The sequence below is a fragment of the Wyeomyia smithii genome, chromosome 2 (genome assembly GCF_029784165.1).
Source record: "Wyeomyia smithii strain HCP4-BCI-WySm-NY-G18 chromosome 2, ASM2978416v1, whole genome shotgun sequence".
Classification (NCBI taxonomy): Eukaryota; Metazoa; Arthropoda; class Insecta; order Diptera; family Culicidae; genus Wyeomyia; species Wyeomyia smithii.
The window spans coordinates 112,059,751-112,081,129 of record NC_073695.1 but is presented as its reverse complement, the minus strand read 5'-3'; the positions used below and the strand labels follow the sequence as shown (position 1 = coordinate 112,081,129).

The following is a 21,379-nucleotide window of genomic DNA, read 5'->3' as shown; positions in this document are numbered from 1 at the left end:
TTATGTTTGGGCCTTTCGATTTTATTGCCGAGAACTCAACAGCTGATAAATTTAGCGAAATGACAGAAATTTCAGCATAATTTTCAAGAACCTCAACAAACGAAATGTGTGATATTTGCTAAATGTTTATCAAAATATATTGCTGACATGACATATACTAAAAAAATTACCAAGCTCGATCAAGCTCGAGCTGTTGGGAAATCAAGCTTTCGTACCTCGCGGTACACTACCGCGTAATTTTACTTTTCGTGACTTTCTTAGGGCATCCTTAACAGTGCGGTACCATTTGAATTGTTATGACGGCTGTGTACAGCGCGGCTATTTTGCTTACTCACCCGTTTTCCCACCGGTCGTTGCTATCGTCTCAGTTTGACGTTTCATCCAGTATAAACCTTTAGCAGCGCTATTATCGGGCTGCTAAATTTGAGAGCGCGATGCTTCCCGGATGCTCGGCTACTATTTCTTTAGCGCGTTTAGCAGCGACCGGTACGGTATGAAGTGATGATAGAGCGCTGCCAAACGGGGTATAGAAGCGCACCGTTAAGGATGCCCTTAAATATGTTATTTTGCCACTCAAAATATTTTTTACGTTATTGTTACGTGAAATTTCTTGTACTTATTCATTTTCTGTCATTTTGTATGATTTATGTGACAAACATAACATCTACGTTAAAATCACATGCATACTATGTTTTATCTAGAGATCCTCAGAGGGAGAGATAAGCGATGAAAAAACCGCTGATTTGGCAACTAGGTTTCACATATCAGAGGTGCCAGATCTCTTCTCAAAGCGCAATGTTGACTAACTTTTTAATTCGGCTCGTATAACTGATGATGATGGTGGAAGTCCTGGGGAATAATAAAGTGCATCACAAAAACCGTAAAGGTGTTAAATTTTATGTTTATGTTTAATTTTATATACTTTCGTCATTATTCTGTAGACCATACAAAGGGTTTGTGAACCACCAGTTAAAAATCACTGTGATGAAGCAACTTTGGAGCATTCTCAATTCATGTTTTAGCAATAGAACATGAAAAACGTGTAAAAATAAATATATTCTTTATTGAACCTTATTGCAATACCTTTCAATGTGTTACCTTTCTTGTTCGTTTGGCTCGAATTTTGACATGTTCGTTTGGCTCACAACCAGGGTTGCCACATTTAAATCTGTGTTTTCCCTTAAAAAATCTGAGCATCTGTATCTGGAACAAAAATATCTGTAAAAAAATCTGTGTTGTTCAAACATAAAGAACTTTGTATTTTTCAAGTTTTTATGGTACATAAACAAAATCTTGAGCTTAAAACGTGTGAGGAGTTGAAAATATAATATGCTTAATATTTAGTGAAATAAAATTTGGATTGTTTTTAAAATTAATGTCAATTTCGAAAAATCTGTAAATCTGTGCTTTTCGACAAAAAACTGTATATCTGTATGTACAGATTCTGTATCGTTACTTCGGCCAAAAATCTGTAAAATACAGATTAATCTGTACATGTGGCATCCCTGCTCACAACACTCTCTTCCCATATCTCTCCCTCTGAGTATTGCCACGTCAAACAGGATGAAGTATCGCGTGAACTCTTCGTGCGAAAATACACAGAAATCAAAATGGCGAAGCTGTTGTCTGATGTTGTCTTTGAACATTGAAGGAATTCTTCGATAACTTCCCAACAAGTAAGCCATAAGAATCCGGCATCGAGATTTCACAAAGATTCAGTTCAAATTGCGAGGAATTTCCTGAACATAAACAGTGGCAGCTAACAGTGATTATCGCCAGCGAATGTCGCAATATCATTTTGGCATTTTTTATGTCGTTTAGTTCATTTACGAATTGGCGATTTTGCATGCCCGTGCGACTTATAGAGCAACATATTTGGATAATTTCTGAAAACTTGTCCTAGTCTCTCAAGAATTTGGAAAACCACAATTGAAAATTAAACGTTGTATAAAACGTAGAACCTATCAGACAATCAAATGCTTTTCACTTTACCGGTAGTTAAATTCTACGTGAAACTCCGTGGAATGTGAGTTGCCTTTCGTGATTCCGCCTTTTGGTTTCGCACCTTTCGTAGGAGACCCATAATAACGTAGGGAGAATTTCGAGAAGAATTTTCCTGCAAATTTTGCTTACATGTTTCATCAACGGAAATACCTTTGAAAATCAGCAAACTTCCAAAAACAATAGCAATCACTAGAGAACATAAATATTATGTTTCAGGAAATATTTTGAATTTCGTTGCATGCATGGATTTTATCATGATGGGGATTTTCCGGATTATCCCACAGTTGAGAAAAATGCAATCATTTTTCTGCAAAAATCGTTGACGTAACCGGTGCAACTGCAAAATTGTTGTTGCATAGCACAGATGTTGGATAAAAATTTCTTGAAGTGAAAATCAAATCCGATCCAAACCGCAAATCTGGAAATCGCAAGTTTAATAATCGAAGTACGCTGAAATGCTTAATACGGAAAGTTTATGAAATTTATTATTTTACATAAAAATAAACCAAATAATAAAAAACACAATGAATACAAAACATGTTTGCGTTGAATATTTTTTTCATGCGACTCGATACTTTTCAGTAGTTTTTTTTTTTTTACTTATAACCAAAAGATGCTTTGATAACCTGGTTCAAATGGACAGCTCTTTCTGGTTCATTTTGACCACGGGAATGGCATCGCTGTCAGCTACCATACATTTGACGCGTTACCAACATCACTGGCACTGGCACTCGAAAAATGGGCAGTTCACCCTTATCTTATGTTGATTCGGGCAAACCGGCTAAATGTTGACTGCAATTATTAATAGCATATCAGACAGTTTGCAATTTCTTAAGGTTTTCACATGGTATGTGATATTCTAAGTGATATTTAGTACATTAATTGTGTCCCAAAGCAAAGTGAAGCAAACTGTGACAGCAGAAAAAGTAGTTTTGGGACAAACGGTACAGAAATAGTAGTTCGTAACGCTTGAAGGCTACCATACCATTCCCTTGATTTTGACACCCCCACAGTTTTTTGTCCGTTTCTCCCTGCCAGGTGTATACCAAAATTTTTCTACAGTTCCAATAACCAAATGTAGGAGTCGCATAGGTTGAAAACTCAGGTGTACAAGATGTTTTTGTACTAAAAAAAGAGTTATTTTCTCTTTACGAATAAGTAATTCGAAATCTCTTACTAACTGCAATTCTTATCAGAAACCCAAATTGTTCGCAATCGCACTCACACCTCGCTCGCCTCGTATTTCGCACATTTTTCGATTTTGAGGTTACTTTAAAGATCTGCTGTCAAAAAGAGGAACGCAATAATTTCGCATTGAATAAAAATTGTACAAATTGTCTATTTTAATAAAGAGTACAGTTCAAACTGTTGCGGAAAGCGTTTATTTTCTATTCCGCTTTATTGATTGGATAATTTACAGGTGCAAGCGTAATCCCTGATCGAATAAAGAAGTTGAGTAAAAGGAAAATTCAGACGAATTGCCTAAAAAATGGAGCAAATTATAAGAAATTTATTAGTTGCTGATAACGATTTAATACAACAGGTAAGTAGTTTTAGATTCATCATTCGTACAAACACCGAAATTATCTCAGTCGAGCGATACCTGACATGGCAGAAATCAGTAATTTGTATTTTTAGTTGCCTTAGATGGCATGTTAATACTTTTTTGAAATACTAATATGTACATGCTCCATATCCATTTTTGCTAAAAAAAACTGCTGCCCGTAATCTGCAATTCGCAATTTTTATTTGAGCATCGTTTGCATTTCATTTCCTAGACAATTGAATGCATTTACTACACGTTTCTGCACATAATTATACTGCGAACGATAGAAAGAACAATCAACTTCTAAATCAGCATAATTTGTAATTGTGATTTTAATTCATAATCTCTGTAATCGCAATTGAAGTTTATAACAGAGGAACAATTTGCTTTTTTTTTTCAGGCTACAAGCGAGTTAAAAGAAGCTTTTAAACGGCCAGAGACCATTTCACAGCTGTGCGAGCTCGCTGTCACTAACAAAGATGCACAGGTGCGTCAGTACAGTGCGATGCTATTGAAGAAGCATCTTGGTAAACTACGTCATTGGCAGCAGGTCCCTCTTGAACAGCAGGCTCTGATCAAGCAGGGAATGTTGGAGGCCATTGTCAAAGAACCAGAAAAGTCGGTTCGCACTGCAATCACCGGATTTGTAGGTGTTCTCATTCGGCATGAAGCAACCAAAGACGAGGCATGGATGAACGAAGTGTTGAAGTTTATGTTCGAAAGCACCAGTTCCAGCGATCCGAAAATGGCAGAAGTAGGCTCTGCAACATTTTGTACACTTACAAATACCTCGCCCGATCAGTTTATTCCCCATTTCGAGGCAGTTTGCCAATTGTTCTCATCTGCATTGATAGCGACAGAAGCTAGTGGAAACATGACAACACCGGTGGTTTACAACATTTTACAAGGTATGTCTCATCTGGTATCATTCATCACCGGTAATCCAACTGCTGAGAACACGTACCAGGCGTCCATTCCGTACGTTGTAAAGGCCCTTGCCGGATTCGCCCAGCAGGATTCGTTTAAATTTATCGAAGCATTCGATATTCTGGAGAATCTGGCAGATGAGTCTTCTCGTATTTTGACTCCTCACTTGAAACTACTGATCGAGTTTTGTTTGGAGATTGCGAAAAAGAGCGATCTTGAAGATTCCGTTCGTGTGAAAGCAATAACCTACATTGGTTGGTTGGTACGATCAAAGAAAAAAATGATCATCAAGCAGAAACTAGTGGAACCAATTGTGGTCTCTCTGTTTCATTTGATGAGTGTTGCACCGGATGTAGAAGATGAGGATGAGGAATATTTTGGCAGTAACGAAGTATCTACTCCGAGCACGTGTGCAACACAAACGCTGGACGTTCTAGCTTTGCACATTCCTCCAAAGCAATTAATTCCAACATTGATGGCCCTATTAGAACCAGCTTTGCGTGGAAATGACCCCCTAGCTAAAAAAGCTTCTTATTTGTCAATCGCTGTTATTGCAGAAGGTTGTTCGGAGCACATCTGCAATAAATATTTGAAAGCTCTACTAGATGTAATAAAAACCGGAATCACTGATCCTAATCCTATGATTCGAAATGCCGCTTTGTTTGCACTGGGACAATTTTCCGAGCATCTTCAACCTGAAATTTCTCAATATGCTGAAGAAATACTCCCTATTCTTTTCGAATTCCTCCAACAGCTTTGTTTACAAATACGCAGCGGGGGAAAAGAACCACAACACATCGATCGTGTTTTCTACGCTCTGGAAACATTTTGTGAAAATCTCGAAGATCAGCTAACACCACATTTGCCAATTTTAATGGAACGCCTATTTGAAGCATTAGATGCGCGAAATACGGTACATTTGAGAGAGCTGTCATTGACAGCTATTGCTGCAACTGCAAATGCAGCGAAGGAAAATATGTTACCTTATTTCCTTCGGTTGATTGATGGTTTGAAAATGTATCTGGTAAAAACGGACGATGAAGATATTTGTACGTTACGTCCCCAGGCAATAGACACGTTTGCCGCACTCGTTAGAACTATAGGAAAAGACAATTTCCTACCGCTGGCGGTTGACACACTGAACTTGGGTCTAACAATGTTGGATGGTTGTAATGATCCAGACCTGCGGAGAAGCTGCTACAATTTGTTTGCCTCTATGGCCTCTTCTGTTAAGGAAGATATGGCTGGTTCACTAACAAAAATTGTTGAATCTATGCTGGAAAGTGTAAAAAGTACTGAGGGAATCGTGCCAACTTTCAAGGATGACGGAGAGGATATTGTGCTACTCAACGGTACAACCGTGGATGATGAGGAAGAAGACGATCAGGAATATGATATCGAAAATTCAGATAATGAAAATGACGAGGACGACGATGATATTGCTGGGTACAGTGTGGAAAATGCTTACATGGATGAGAAGGAGGAAGCAATTTTAGCGTTGATGGAATTTGCTGAACATACCGGGCCTGCATTCGCACCATTTATCTTGACTGCATTTGAAGAAATATACAAATTAATTAACCATCCGAACGAGGACATACGAAAAGCTTCAATCGACGCCTTGAAGCAGTTTGTGATTTCTTTGCATGAGCTCGGGAATGTAGAAGGTGCCAATCAAAGCATTTTGATAATAATTCCGAAACTTAGCGAGATTATCCGAACGGACGAGGAACGATCGGTGGTGATGTCAGCACTGGATGCCTACAGCGATATAATGGAAAAAGTTGGAGCTGCTGCAATACAAGCTGAGGGACAAAAAGATGCCATCTTCGGATGTATTGTGGATGTACTAAACGGAAAAGTAGCTTGTCAATTCGACGAACCTGTTGACGAAGATCAGGAGGAAAGTGAATACGATGAAGCTATTATCGAGTCAGCTGGGGATATTCTACCCAAGTTTGGTCGGGCTTTGCCGCCAGCAGAGTTCGCAGTCTACTTTGGACGAGTTTGGCCTTATTTCATTCAAAAAATTGTAAGTAATGACTTTTTTATAATCGATAAATATATTGCGTCACTTGTAATATTTGTTTTATAGGAAAAAAGCAAACAGAAAGATGAGACAACAGATTCGCAGCGTGCTTTTGCTATTGGTGTTCTGTCTGAGTGCTTCCGCGGCCTAAAGGAGTTCACTGTGAACTGGTTTGATACTTTGTTGCCTATTTTCTTATCCTGTGTGCAAGATCGTAACAACGAAGTACGCAATAACGCAGTATACGGGATCGGTGAAATGGTACTAAACGGAAACGAATGCTCTTTCAAGTAAGCACAACTTTCGCTTCATATGTCCGTGCACATTGTACAATGTACCCCTAAATAATCCAATTGTTTCAGCAAATTTTCGCTGAAAACTACCAATCTAAAACCGTTTTTGTTACAGGCACTATCCTCAAATATTGACTTCCCTGTCTGCAGTAGTGGCCAAGGAACAGCATGCTGGCACTTTGGACAATATTTGCGGCGCGTTGGCCCGTTTGATTACAACCAATAGTAGTTTAGTTCCGATGAAGGAGGCAAGTTCCGTAAATCAAATTTACATCTAACAGAAAAACATTCAACAGATACAACTTATTTTGACAGGTTCTTCCAGTGTTTGTTCAATATCTGCCATTGCGTGAAGACTTCGAAGAAAATCAGGCTGTGTTTCGCTGTTTAGATGTAATTTATAGACAGGGCAATGATAACCTGATCCCGTTACTTGGTCGAGTGCTGATCATTGGCCTACAAGTTTTATATAAGAAGCAACACAATAGTGATGGTAAGGTCTTCTCTCGATAATAGCAATGTGAGATGATGATTCGATGTAATAATATTTCTTATATTTTCAGAGTGTCGCGACTTGATATTCAATTTTATCAAACAAATCAGTAAAGATTTTCCGGACAAGTTTACTGAAGTAGTGCGCAGTGACACCGAAATTGCGAACTTTGTCCAAACGTTGCCGCTCCAGTAGAAGACGGTGCGCGTGCATTTAATGCGCAAAATCTATGTTTCATATATTGATCCATATCTTCAAACCTGCATGCGTCGTGTAGAAATGAAAAAAAGTGGACCATCTAAAACGTCGAGTAACGGCGCGGCAAGATTTGCAGATGATGGTAATGAAAAGGAGTGAGTGAATAAACTGCTTGGACAGAACTGTTTATTCAAGCAACAAAGTCGGAATATGTGGATTCAATATGTGTGTGTTCAAGAGTGAGACGAGCTTGAAAGAAGAACTCTTTCCGCAGATGCTATGTGCGGAGAGTTCTTATACTAACATGAAAAATGCAGATGATTACATACTACCCTGATTATTACTTCCTTTACTTTGAAAAACTAACCCGAATGTTAATATCCACGCATGTTGTAGGTTATTTGTTCTTGTTAGAATTATGTTCTAAAATCAGAATGCGATTAGCCCTGTCAAACACTCGATACAAATAACTCCTGTTCAATATAAGCCAATTTTATCTTTTTCACTGCTCATTCAGTGACACACTTCTAATACATTACATAACAAGCCATAGAAAACAATAGATAGACAATTTCGTCCTTTTATATAAACGCTTAGAGAAAATATTCTGATATGCTAGTATTGAAAATACGTTCAAAAGGTCATTCAAATAAACGCAGTGAACATGTATTTGGCATCTACTGATACATCATAACCGTCATAATCATAGATGTAATACAAATTCTGTATCAATTAAACACTGTCCATTACAGAGCATATGTTATATTTATACAATCAATCATTGCAGCCTTGAAAGAAATAAAAATTGTAAAACGAAAGGTGTTGTGTTTACCTGGGATAATTACCATCTTGGAAATTAACGGTACCAAGTTTTACCGTTTTACCTGTTTTTGAAAAATGTAGTCTATAGCTAGGGCTGGTAACAGGTCTCTTGTAAAACTTGGTCTTTATTTTAAAACTATTCCTGAAAAGTCAAAAGGTTTCTTAAGTCTCTTTTCTCAACTAAAATTGTCTATTTTTCTTTTAAAAGTGTCTTTTCCCTCTTCTCGTTAAAAACAACGTTCGAAATTAAGTAGTCAATTGGTATTATTGAAGGAAGTGTGATGCTGCGTTCTAAAAACTTCTAGCGACCCCCCAGTTGCTCTGTTCTAAAGGAGAGAGACTACACGTACAACTTAGATGTAAAGACAAAAGCGAGTTCAGTTGAAATAAATATCTCTACCTATTAGCACGCGTTTTTTTAGATTCACCAGCAAATTACATCCAAAACCTATTCTTGTGAATTTTACGGTTAACATTTGGTCCAATCGAACCGGATTTTGATGGTTTTTGAGTATTTGCAGTGAAATTCCGGTCAACACGCGAAACATTTTGGATTCCACCGTGTGGAAAAGTACTGGCATAGTTGCCAAACGACGCGTCGTACAGTGCTGTTCGTGCGCGTAACATGTTCAATCGTGATCGGTCTTGCTCGAACTTTCTATGAGTGAGGAAACGCCAACAACAAGTCGAAACATAACCCCGAAGAACCTTCTCGAAGCTTTAACTGGTGCATCTGATCACTACGTATCAGTGCTAGAACAAAAAACAGGAACAGAAGCGTAAAGAAATGGCAAAAAAGCTCGAGCGACTTCTTGATCTGCGTGATATGGCAAAAGAAAAAATGTGTCGGATCCGTGAAGGCTTAAAGCAAGCAGAAGTCAGTATTCATTGGTTAAATTTACAACTTGATACACTACGCCGGTGTAATGACGACATGCAAAAAACGTATTGGGAAATTTGTGACATCGTTCCTAGAGATCAGCGGGAAGAACACAAAAACGAGTACATTCGTGCTGAGGAGCTGTATACCGAGTTAACTGTGCAAATTCAAACCGAAGTTACAAAATGGAATGCCTCCGAAGCAGAAAAAGTGCAAGGAAAAATAAATGCGTTGGCCCCAGCCTTTGTTCCGCAGCAGCCAGCAGTAGTTAGCAACTCGACACCTCACCTTCAGTTTCCGTTGCCAACATTTGATGGCAGTCTTGAAAATTGGTACTCATTTAAGTGCATGTTTAAGACGATAATGAACAGGTATCCAAATGAATCTCCGGCCATCAAACTTTACCACTTGAAAAACTCTCTAGTAGGCAATGCAGCTGGTAAGATCGACCAGGACGTGATCAATAATAATGATTACGAGTCAGCATGGAAGATGTTAGAAAATACTTATGAAGATGAAAGGTTCATGATAGATACGCATATAGATGCTCTGCTTAATCTACCCAAAATGACGAGCGAGAACGGTAATGAATTGCGTAACTTACTCGATACATGTACGAAGCACGTTGATGCACTTAAAAACAGACAATTGGTTGTAGACGGACTTTCTGAAATGATTCTTGTCAACTTAATAGCTAAACGATTGGACAAGGAAACACGGAAATTGTGGAAATCACAGATTCCAGGAGATGAGCTGCCTGCTTACAGTGATTTGATTGACTACCTACGGGAGCGTAGTCGCATACTGCAAAAAATGAAAGAATATACCGAATCGCGTCCTACTAATGCACCAAAGCAGAAAGTCAAATTCGAGCAGAAAACCACTCAAGGCAGGAACTTTGTGCAAACGTCGTCGAAACAGTCCAAGGAATCATGTATCTGCTGCAACGGTGATCATCAGATTTATAAGTGTGACACATTTAGAGAGCTCACTGTGAATGATCGGTACAATAAAGTCAGGCAAGCCGGTCTAGGCTTTAATTGTCTGCGACGTGGCCATCGAAGTGCCGCTTGTAACTCAGACAACACATGTAGAACGTGCAAGCGAAAGCATCATAGTCTTTTGCACGATGATAAGCCAGCAGCCCCTAAGGTTAAGGAAAGTACACCAGCTACATCGAGTTCAACTACTGTGGAAGAACAGCGGATAATCGCAGTGCAAACGCAAGGATCAGTAAACTGTACAAAATCATTTATGCTGGAACAGCAAGTGCTTCTTTCGACGGCGGAGGTACATGTCCAAGGTTCCAGTAACAAGAATGTACTATGTCGTGCCTTATTGGATTCCGGGTCTGACAGCAACCTCATCTGCGAGTCGCTAGCGAGAAAGCTTAACGTTGCTATGGAAAATGTTAACATACCAATCAGCGGTGTTGATAACGCTGAAACTGCAGTTAAGTATAGGCTGCGTACTAAGATCAGTTCACGCGTTAATTCATTTAACGCTCTTCTAGATTTTTTGGTGGTACCGACGATTACCACCAACCTACCTATCGTGAAAGTGGATATCCGTTGCTGGACAATTCCAGCCAATTTAAGTTTGGCCGACCCAGCTTTTCATATTCCTAATGAAATCGAAATGATTATCGGCGCGGAATTGCTTTTTGAATTGTTACAAGGTGGACGAATTAAACTTGCATCTGGAGCTCCCATGTTGGTTGAAACACAACTTGGCTGGATTGTCAGTGGCACCGCTAGACTGCATAAATCGAATTCTACTAAAAGTGTTTGCCATTTAAATCGCGTCGATGAACAACTAAACCGTACGCTAGTATAATTCTGGGAATTGGAGACGTGTCAACAGGCATCGCCACACACGCTAAATGAGCAAGCTATAGAGAAATATTACGAACAAACAGTCAGTCGCAATGATACTGGTCGATACATTGTCAAACTGCCTTTCAACGAAAACAAAGCTCAACTCGGAGATTCATTGGAAACAGCACGAAATCGATTCAATCGACTACTACGATCTTTTGCAAACTCTGAAAAAAGAAGGCGCTACACTCAATTTATGGAGGAATATTTGGCTTTAGGCCATATGGTTGAAGTCCATGACCACCCTACTTCCTGTTACCTGTTACTTCCTACCTCACCATGCTGTTTACAAGGAATCGAGTTCCACCACGAAATCAGAGTCGTGTTCGATGCTTCGGCGAAAACGACGTCAGGTATTTCATTGAACGACGCGTTGGAAGTAGGACCTACAATGCAAAACGATCTTATCACAATACTGCTTCGATTTTGTTGTTATCCTGTAGTGCTAACTGCCGACATCCCAAAAATGTACCGCCAAGTGCAGGTGCATAAAGATGATAGGAAATATCAGCGTATTCTATGGTTGAATGCCAACAACGATGTGGGAGCATTTGAATTAACCACCGTTACGTACGGTTGCGCCAGTGCTCCTTACCTGGCAACGCGAACATTGATGCAATTGGCGAAGGATGAAGCACACGAGCTGCCCCTCGCAGCTTAAGTCAACCAAGAAAACAGGTACATAGACGACTTTCTCACTGGAGGTAATACAGAACACGAGGTAATTGAAATTTACAAACAACTTTCAGAAATACTGAAGCGAGGAGGTTTTGGGACTCATTAGTTCTGCAGCAACAGTAAAATTGTTCGAAACATTATTCCGTCTGAGCTACAAGAAGCACTGTTCAATTTTGAGGAAGCCGATATAAACTGTGTGATTAAGACTCTCGGTTTAATATGGAATCCTAACGACGATTACTTCGCATTCAATGTGAGTCCAATCGATAGCGTGTCCAATCCGCCCCCGACGAAACGCAGCGTACTTTCTGCTATCGGACTTATTTTTGATCCTCTTGGATACATAGGTCCTGTTATCACGACAGCAAAACTGCTGATGCAAGATTTGTGGAGACTTAAATTGAAGTGGGATGATGAATTGCCGATCGAGCAGCTCCAATTGTGGCCTACTTTTCGAGAGCAGTTTCCATCGATTAGCGAATTACGAAAACAACGATGTGTTATTTCAAACAAGGCAGCAACAGTAGAACTTCACGGTTATTCGGACGCTTCCAAACGCGCTAACGGAGCAGTTTTGTACACGAAAAGCATTTTCCCTGACGGCACGGTTGATGTTCAGCTGGTGTGTAGCAAATCCAGAGTGGCACCTTTGAATCCCGTGACTATTCCTCGACTTGAGCTATGTGGAACAATGCTTCTCGCTCGTCTTGTGGAAAAAAACAACTGCAGCAATAAAAATTCCTTTTTCGACTGTCACACTTCATACCGATTCGCAAGTGTGTTTGAGTTGGTTTAAAAAATCGCCGCTTGCTTTGAACCAGTTCGTGGCAAATCGCGTGGCAACGATACATGAGCTTACTCAAGATTACAACTGGTGTTATGTGCGATCTCAGGAGAATCCTGCTGACATCATTTTGCGTGGCGTTCAGCCAGCGGAACTTCTTACAATAAAACAGTGGTCCCTCATCTGTTGAAGAAGAAATTTGTTTGGATAATGATCAACTGCCGGAGCGGAAACCGATTGCGATTGTTGCTGCTGTGATAGGAAAACCACAGATCACACTAACAAGACTAAGCAATTTTCGACGTCTGCAACGTGCGTGGGTATATGTATTGCGGTTTATTAAGATCAGTCACACAAAGGTTCGTGATGCATCTCCTATCCAAGCACATGAAATTGCTGAGGCAACGCATCTTATCATTAAGTTCGTACAGAAGGAATCCTTCGAAGAACTTTTCGATGAACTGAAAGCGGGAAAAAGAAAATTAAAGCAGTATAGAAATCTGGCTCCACTTATTGATGCGGACGGACTTATCAGGGTCGGCGGTCGTCTCAAATACTCGTCTATTCCTTATGATGGAAAGCATCAAATTTTACTTCCCGAGAAGCACCATGTGACACAAATTCTCATTCGTCAGTTGCACTGCGACAATTTTCATATTGGGCAGCAGGGTTTGTTGTGTATCGTTCGCGAACGTTACTGGCCAATAAATGCAAAAATCTTGATTAGAAAAATCGTCTCCAAATGCTACACCTGCTTTCGTCAAAACCCGCCGACAGTAAACCAATTTATGAGCAATCTCCCAGATTATCGAATTACACCATCTCCTGTTTTCTCAAATACCGGAGTGGATTATGCTGGTCCAGCATACCTCAAGGAGGCTGGAAAAAAGAAAACGGTTTACAAAGCTTATATTGCTCTCTTCATCTGTATGGCAACAAAGGCCATTCATATTGAGGTGGTATCAAATTTGACTGCAGAAAACTTCATTGCTGCTTTACGAAGATTCATCAGCCGACGTGGTATGGTAGTCAACATGTATTCCGACAATGGGACGACGTTTGTAGGTGCAAATCACGAGCTTTCAGAACTACGGAAAATGTTTGAAAATCAACAAAAGGTCAATGATTTTTGTGCTTCTAAGGGGATTCAATGGCACTTTATCCCCCCACGTAGCCCCACTTTGGCGGAATATGGGAGACTGGGGTTAAGTCAGCCAAACACCACTTGAAGCGTGTCATTGGGGAAACAAAGCTTACATTCGAGGAGATGACAACCTTTCTGGCGCGATGTGAAGCTATCTTAAACAACAGACCACTATTCCCGGTTTCGGATGACCCAAACGACATCAAAGTGTTGACACCGTCGCATTTTCTAATCGGTAGACCAGCATCAAGTATCCCGGAACCCTCTTACGCTGAAACGAAGATAAATCGATTAAATCGTTGGCAACATCTCCAACTGATGAAAGAACATTTTTGGAGAAGATGGTCAGCAGAATATCTGCATCACTTACAGTCCAGACCGAAGTGGAACAACCAGGTAACAAACATCGATATTGGTGCTGTGGTAGTACTTAAGGACGATCATACTCCACCGTATCAGTGGCGTCTTGGACGCATCGCGGCAACACACCCAGGAAAGGATGGAATTACACGAGTGGTAACAGTTCGTACCGATAAAAAGGAATACCGTAGAGCAGTATCAAAATTATGCTTCCTTCCGACTGTTGATCCGCTGGACTCAACGGGGGGAGTATGATGCTGCGTTCTAAAAACTTCTAGCGACCCCCCAGTTGCTCTGTTCTAAAGGAGAGAGACTACACGTACGACTTAGATGTAAAGACAAAAGCGAGTTCAGTTGAAATAAATATCTCTACCTATTAGCGCGCGTTTTTTAGATTCATCAGCAAATTACATCCAAAACCTATTCTTGTGAATTTTACGGTTAACAAAGTGATAGTTCTTCGTAGTTTCCAGCGGTTTTATTGGTATTTTTTACGAGTCACTCAACGGGGAAATATATTTCACTCTCACGCTCACGAAAATATTGTTGGCTTCATTTTCATTTCAAACCCACCGTGGTTCCATAACATTACATGTTATTTTTGGGTCATGAAAAGATTGTCTCTTTTTATAGGCCTGACTAGGTATATGTCACAAAATTACGAAAAATCGGTCGCAATGCCGAAAACATCCAACACGGAAAGAAGTGCACTACAAGAAACCGTACCTCGAGGTCAAAACTGGGACCCTTTGCCTTCCAGACAAACAAAAAGAGACATAAATCATCACTTTGAAAGCTGAGCAAGGATTTTTTTCGACAATCAGTACACAAAAATGATTTTCCTAATACCTAATACGTAGATTTTTAATCATGACATCTATATGCGCATACAAAGTTTTCAATTTGAATAAAAAAAACTATATTTCATCATTATGGTGCCCGTTCGAGCCGTTTACTGGAGTGATGTGATCCGGGAGGTCACATCCGCAGTAAGTATCGTTATTAATTGATTTGTTCAACAGTTTAAGCCACTGTTTATCGGCCGATAGCAAATGTGGGCTGCCAAAAATTACGAGCAGCGATTTGGCTCGAGAAATAGCCACATTTAACCTCTTCGGGCTGGCTACAAAACCTAGGGCATGTTGCTGGTCGCTTAACAGTTGTGATTTTGAAGTTCGGACAGTTGAGATGAGTATAACCAGCCGTTCCTGACCTTGAAACTCTTCGACACTTCCTATTTTTGGGCGCTGAAGATTGCTTTCGTCCAAGATACGTCGAATCGTTTTTGCTTGCTGTTGGTAGGGTGTTATGATTCCAATATCTTCTGGCCGTATACCTTTTTTGTACAACTTTAAAAGAAAATTAAAAACACTTTTCGCCTCTGCCGGATTAAACCACGAAGGACTTTCTGGTGTTTGCTTGTTGACTCCATTCACGCCCCAGAACACAAACCCGTAGTGAGGTCGTTGATTACATTTAACTGGCAGAATATCGTAGACTGATTCAAGGAACTTTGCTTCCATGCTGCCTTCTGCAGCGATACACGAGACAAGAGAAGATTCATAAAATAGTTCGCTGTAGAGGTCTAAGATGCAGGGTATTGATCGGTAGTTATAACGAAGTTTAGTCACCAGTCTTGGATTAAATCCACCAGTGTCGGGAAACCGAACTTTATCTGATTTATATAGAGGAGTTTCCATTAAACGAACTAACAGAGATGTATTGAAACCTCGGTCGGATGCATGAGGACTCATGACCACAGGTCCAAGCTGCATTGGATCACCTGCGAGAACAACCGTGCCACAAACCTTGTTGATGAATGTCATTGGAATAAGTGTTTCTGTCTCCAAACACTGACCTGCTTCATCTATTATGACGTGGGTAAAGTGATTTCTTGGAAACCGAATTTGCATCATCGTGCCTAGGGTAACACATGTTCCGATTGTTATGCGATGTCGCCCCAAATGTTTTAATTGTAGCTTGTGCTTTAGCCCAGATTCGGTTATAATGACTTCATCCTTTACCGTTCTTTCGGAAGCAATATCAACTGTTCCGCAGTATGGCGCCAGGTGTTCTGGAACTAGCTCTTGTTCCACATAGTTTAATCCCACAATCCGAATAAATTCACCCGGACGGAGCACTTTACTTTCAATTAATCTTTCGGTAATCAAATTAGCTGAACTGTTGGAAGGTGTTCCAACCATGATGCGACTGTCGGCTGACAGTTTAACAATTTGATGGATCAATTCTATAATGGTCATTGTTTTACCAGTTCCTGGTGGACCAAAAATAACATATGGTAGTGGTCTCGATTCAGACCGCAGAATGTTTTTGATGGCTTCTTTTTGAATTTCATTCAATAATGGATTGAACCACTGGAATTCGTTGTTGAACTCATTAGTAGCTAAGTTGCATTTCTCGTTGAGTTTTAGGTCGATCCATGGTTCGCGAATATTAGTTTTTGTTGGAAACAGATAGTCAGTGCCCAGCGCACTTGTCACGCACATTATGGCATGATGCTGCTTTTGGAATGCGCCTCTTGTAGGCTGAAAAATCAGCTTGTAATCTTCGCCGTTGTATTTCTCGTGGAAATGTTCACTGAATTTCACCAGGATTTTGTGTTTCATGACTTTGTGAATAAATGCCCCATTGCCGACATCATTTTGAGAGACCCATGGAGTAGTTGCAATTAATTTATCACCAGGGATCAGTGATGGTCTGGCTTCACCAATGTTTTCTATACGCAAGGCAAGATAGCCGTCTTCACGTGTAAAATGAGCACGATCCATATTAAATCGGGTGATGGAAATTTCACACTGCACATCCTCCATCCACAGGAATGTTTTAAATAATGCCCGATAGGTATCTGGGCATAGTGGGCGCTGAAAGCAGCGCTGTGTGCGATCCAATTCTTCGTCGATTTGAGTTCGATTTGACGCCGGGTTAAGAAGTATTTGCTTGAGTTCATCCGGAACATGATAACCTCCTGGAATAAATGATAGATCGTCAAAAGAGTTTCAGTAATTTTACAAAGCTCAAATTTACCTATCTTAATATCGATGAAATTGGCACGTTTACTGATTTTTTGACCAGGTGTTACTTCACCACCGCGTTTATAAATATTCCAAGCTGCCAGACGATGCCCACCAGCAGCTGTTCGTGCTGCGGTGCTACCTTCATTAACTTTTTGAGCCTGAATATTATCACCATCACCCACGATTATAGTAAAATATCTAGCAATTTTAAAACCTCCAAAGGACCACATAAAAACTTCTTTGCTTATTCCATAATTGCTGCTAGTAATTTCAAACGAATACTTAGCCGTATCACCCGGTCTGAGAGCGATTATATCCATCAGCTTTGGGTGCAACAATCGCAGTTGAGAGGTCTGTTTGTTTGACATAAATAAAGAACGCAGGATTTTATGAGGTCGATCGCTCTCGTTACTAATTAGCACGTCAAATTGTTGGGATTCATTGAGCTCTTTCAATTTTACGACAATATCATCAGTAATTTTAATACCTCGCTTGTTGTCAAAAAAATCATCGTCGAATTTTGACTTCGTTTCCTCTTTACTTGTTTCAACTTGGCGAACTGCAGCAACTTCGATCAGTATCTTAGTGCATCGGTAGCTTAGTTCTGCATTTTCTACTGCTTCGAAAACAACTTTATCGCCCTGGTTTGGTTGCTGGCCGGATTCACAAATATCAGCAAGATAGGTGTAAACACCATCATCGCTTCTTATTTCACCTCCTTCGTTATCTGCTTTAGTTACAAAACCGGTTCCTTGAACTAGTCGGGTAGGTGCAATTCCACGTACTTCAAGAATGTTACCACGGGTGTCAAAATAGGTTTCATCAATTTGCACCATACAATCCAGCACGACGTAATCACCAACTTCCGGAATGAATGTCATAGTTAAATTATCCATGTCAACAGAGTACTCTCCCTGGTCGGTTTCAACAGTCAGTAGTCCACGACGCTTTGCAGTAACCGTTCCCTGCTCGCTACGCTGATTAAAGTTGAAGTACGTAGGATCTATCTCGTGCACCAGTTCGACCTGTTGTAATGAAGTTTATTTTTAATTGCCTCACATAGGCTGAGAACATTCCGTTAGTTTTTCTTATAAATCATTTATATTACCTCTTCGGCTGGCGTTTGTAGACTGTCCTTGTCATTTCCCCAAATTTCACTGAGCAGAGATTCAAGTTTGATTACTTTTGTCTGTTCGTCATCGGTTGTTCTATAAGCTAGGTAGGATACACGAGAACCTAATTCCAGCTGGTGCTGAAAAGGACATGTCTCCAATACCTTTTTATCCACATACAAGGTTCCATCTATGATAATACAGTTGGCTTCAATTTTTGTGACATTTCCTATAAAAACAAAATAATTTCAATTATAGAGTGTCTCGTGAATCACAACTCGCAACAGTTTGATTAACCCAGCCATTAGAATGTAGGTTTGGGGGCACCACTAAAAATTTATGAATCCAATTCCAATTTTTTACTTGTTGCTAATCATTGAGCAAATCGTAAGAACTTACCTGTCTGTTGAAAACAGTTTGTTGCCTCCTTCTTCTGGTCGATCTCCAAACACTTCCTCTCTGTTTCGTCGTCCTTGTCGTCATCTTCTAATTGTGCTTCTAATCGTTTGATTTGCTCTTCCTTCGACTCCTTTGAGCCACCAATAGTAGTGACTAAATCTAATACAAGCTTCCCTACTAATCGAAACATTTTCACCGGGTATTTCGCACTAGTACTTAATGCACTGTTGACAATCAATGAATCACTATCAATGGACCAACATATATTGTTTTCGTCGCACTATTTGAAATTAGTTTTGACCTAAAAATTTATCCATACTTTCGTACTGCCAATCTGTTTCCTTAATGTAGTTTAATTCCTTGCGAAGGTTTTGCAATCGTTTGACATGGTTCTCTAGTTGCAGGTTATTTTCGCACATTTCCACATAAAGGTAAAACTTAACCCGCACAATGCCTTGTTTGTTTGATGACGGCTGTTGGTCGATGTTTGGCTATATATTGAAGGAAGAAAAATCAAAGACGCTCGATCAGCGCTTCATCAATGTTTTTTTTTATGTGAACGAATGATCAATGTGGGTCTATGATTAATATAAAAACCTTTTGAAATTCTAAATGGAAACCGAAATCGAAACTTAGGAATGAAAATCTATATGTTAAGTTATGATATGTTGAAAATGACTGCACAAACCACGAATGCGTAAATGAAAAAAGTTTTCATAATTTAACCAATAATGGGGTTAGAATTTATGATACGAGTTTGCCAAGAGATATTGCTAGTCTAATGCTTTCAAGTATATTGATTCGTTATTATAATGTCGTAGTTTTTTGTGAATATGGGTGACAGATAGAAACGCTATCCTATTAACGAAAAACGAAGTAGAATAATGTACCTAAAATAGACCATTGGCAAAAACGTTGGTTATTTTTCCTAGAATTCCTCCCAATGACCATTCTGTCGGAATAGAAGAGGTAAACTAAAGGGAAGGACGATTATTTATTGTTCAGAGAAAAATCATTGGAACAACTACTTACATTCAGAAATGCTGAAAATCTTAAAATTTCAATTAGGTTTAAAATATAACAATGAAATACTGTAAATTGGTAGAATCTTCTCAAACGTTTGGTAGAAATCAATGGGACCCAGCGAATTATATTAACTTATAGATTAATGAAAAGAAAACCTAGTTTACCGCCAGTTTGTGCTGCAGGATAACATTTTCATTTTTTATCGCTACCAGCAAGTCACCGTTCCGTTTCAGGGCGCTAACCTCTTGCTTCAACTCTTTGACGTAATCAACAGTTCCCTTTAGTATCGTTCCTTTGTTAACGCGACCATCCTTTCCGCTTATGTCACTGCTGGATCCCTCAATGTTACGCGGTAGTAAAGTGCCAAGTTCTTTGATTTTATCATTTATGTTGAAACGGCGTCGACGTTCAACTTAAGAGAACAAAAATATTGTATGAGAAATTTATCATAGAAAAGAGAATACTATGCAAAGTTTATTGGCGTTGAAGTTTAATAACCAAAGACATACTATGCGAATTTGTGCAATATCCTATACGTTTGTTGCACATCAAAATGAATTGCATTAAATTGAAGCTGTTTATTCCAAACCCTTACAAGCTAATCTTACCACTTACTGGTTTTCAATAATAAACTAGACAGATCTTACCAGCTCAATAGTATAAAAGTAGAAATCACGCAACGTCTTCCGTGATGGAAAGGAATCTTAGTGAACACGAATGGGGATGTTTTCATATTTTTTTCTTTAAATACGCTGACAAGCGATGGTTACAATTTTGTGGTCGTTTTGGGAGGAATTCTTAGAAAATGCTGAAGTTACATAATTTTCATACAATATTTGGAAATATAATTTTCGAGTAGTTCGTGTTCTCAAACAAGTGGACTTACCAGAGATTCCTTCGGAGTCAGTTCACTGCTAGACATAATTCCACGAGGCGATGCTTAAGAAAATGCTGAATATGCAAAAATACTGAAGCGTTGCTATTAACTAACCAAATACAAGAAAGTTTGTAATTTAAACACTTCAAAAACTACTTTTATTTTCTATACGCACAACATTCGCACGGCCGATCCGCATTATGCGCATTCAATCGACTTTGCTGCGAAGAGTGAAGTTGAAAAAGATTTTAGTATTCGATTGCAATCGCAAAAAAAACTGTCAATTATTGAGTGAAAACAAAAGCAAAAAATTTTCCTTCCTTCTTTGCGACGTTATGGCTTTACAGTGTATAAGAGGGAAGAGCTTGTCCGTTATCATTCCTCATGTGACCATTCGCGTTGACGGTGTTGCTGATATTTGTTTGGTTTTTGCATGCGAAAAAGAAGGAAGGAAATATTTTTGCTTTTGTCATCACGCACATTTTGACAATTACATATGAGTGTTCACGTAGGTGCGAACAGTCTTCAAAATCTCTTTCAACGCGAATAACCGGAATAACCCGAATACTTTGTGTAGGAAGAGGAAGGTTTGATACACAGCATCGAGGGGCTCGTAGAATTACTGTACTAAAAAATCGGGATGGTGTTACACACTTAATTTATCACGGCAAACTTCCGAACAGCTAATTGATTCGGGAATATTTTTTGCAAATGTTAGCAATATCTTTCGACGAACATTCAGCAAATACGTCGATCTGCCGTAAACCGGCAAGGATTGGAATTTCATTTGCCGAAGTTCTTAAAAAGTCAGCCGAAAACTTGTAGAATATTTTGCTGAATTTATCAGCTGTTGCTAGGGGCTAGACTACTTTAGTGTTAAGAGAAGTATTGATAT

At 39.5% G+C, this 21,379-nt stretch overlaps 3 protein-coding genes across 9 annotated transcripts; 2 read left to right on the top strand and 1 right to left on the bottom strand.

Moving 5' to 3' along the window:
• Positions 1–3,202: 3,202 nt before the first annotated feature.
• Positions 3,203–8,308, top strand: LOC129724018 (importin-4-like). Of its 2 annotated transcripts, XM_055678597.1 has the most exons (7): positions 3,203–3,357; positions 3,425–3,547; positions 3,951–6,509; positions 6,573–6,796; positions 6,915–7,047; positions 7,115–7,292; positions 7,363–8,308. In XM_055678597.1, the coding sequence occupies exons 2-7, from the start codon at positions 3,494–3,496 to the stop codon at positions 7,485–7,487; spliced, it is 3,273 nt and encodes a 1,090-aa protein (XP_055534572.1). In that variant the 5' UTR covers positions 3,203–3,357; positions 3,425–3,493; the 3' UTR covers positions 7,488–8,308. The 2 variants fall into 2 exon arrangements, with proteins under 2 accessions (XP_055534572.1, XP_055534571.1); XM_055678596.1 differs by having other exon boundaries at positions 3,203–3,547.
• A 791-nt stretch (positions 8,309–9,099) lies between these two features.
• LOC129719822 (uncharacterized) lies at positions 9,100–11,730 on the top strand. The gene is made up of 2 exons (XM_055671232.1): positions 9,100–11,014; positions 11,513–11,730. Exons 1-2 carry the CDS (start codon positions 9,100–9,102, stop codon positions 11,728–11,730), a joined length of 2,133 nt encoding a protein of 710 aa, XP_055527207.1.
• A 3,139-nt stretch (positions 11,731–14,869) lies between these two features.
• Positions 14,870–20,827, bottom strand: LOC129723153 (probable RNA helicase armi). Of its 6 annotated transcripts, none has more exons than XM_055677175.1 (7): positions 20,660–20,827; positions 20,494–20,593; positions 19,472–20,415; positions 18,582–19,072; positions 18,179–18,411; positions 17,081–18,095; positions 14,870–17,021 (listed from the first exon to the last, which is right to left on the bottom strand). In XM_055677175.1, the coding sequence occupies exons 4-7, from the start codon at positions 18,769–18,771 to the stop codon at positions 14,953–14,955; spliced, it is 3,507 nt and encodes a 1,168-aa protein (XP_055533150.1). In that variant the 5' UTR covers positions 18,772–19,072; positions 19,472–20,415; positions 20,494–20,593; positions 20,660–20,827; the 3' UTR covers positions 14,870–14,952. The 6 variants fall into 6 exon arrangements, with proteins under 6 accessions (XP_055533150.1, XP_055533151.1, XP_055533152.1 ...); XM_055677176.1 differs by having other exon boundaries at positions 19,472–20,019; positions 20,660–20,819; XM_055677177.1 differs by having other exon boundaries at positions 18,582–18,826; positions 18,901–19,072; positions 20,494–20,810.
• Positions 20,828–21,379: the final 552 nt, after the last annotated feature.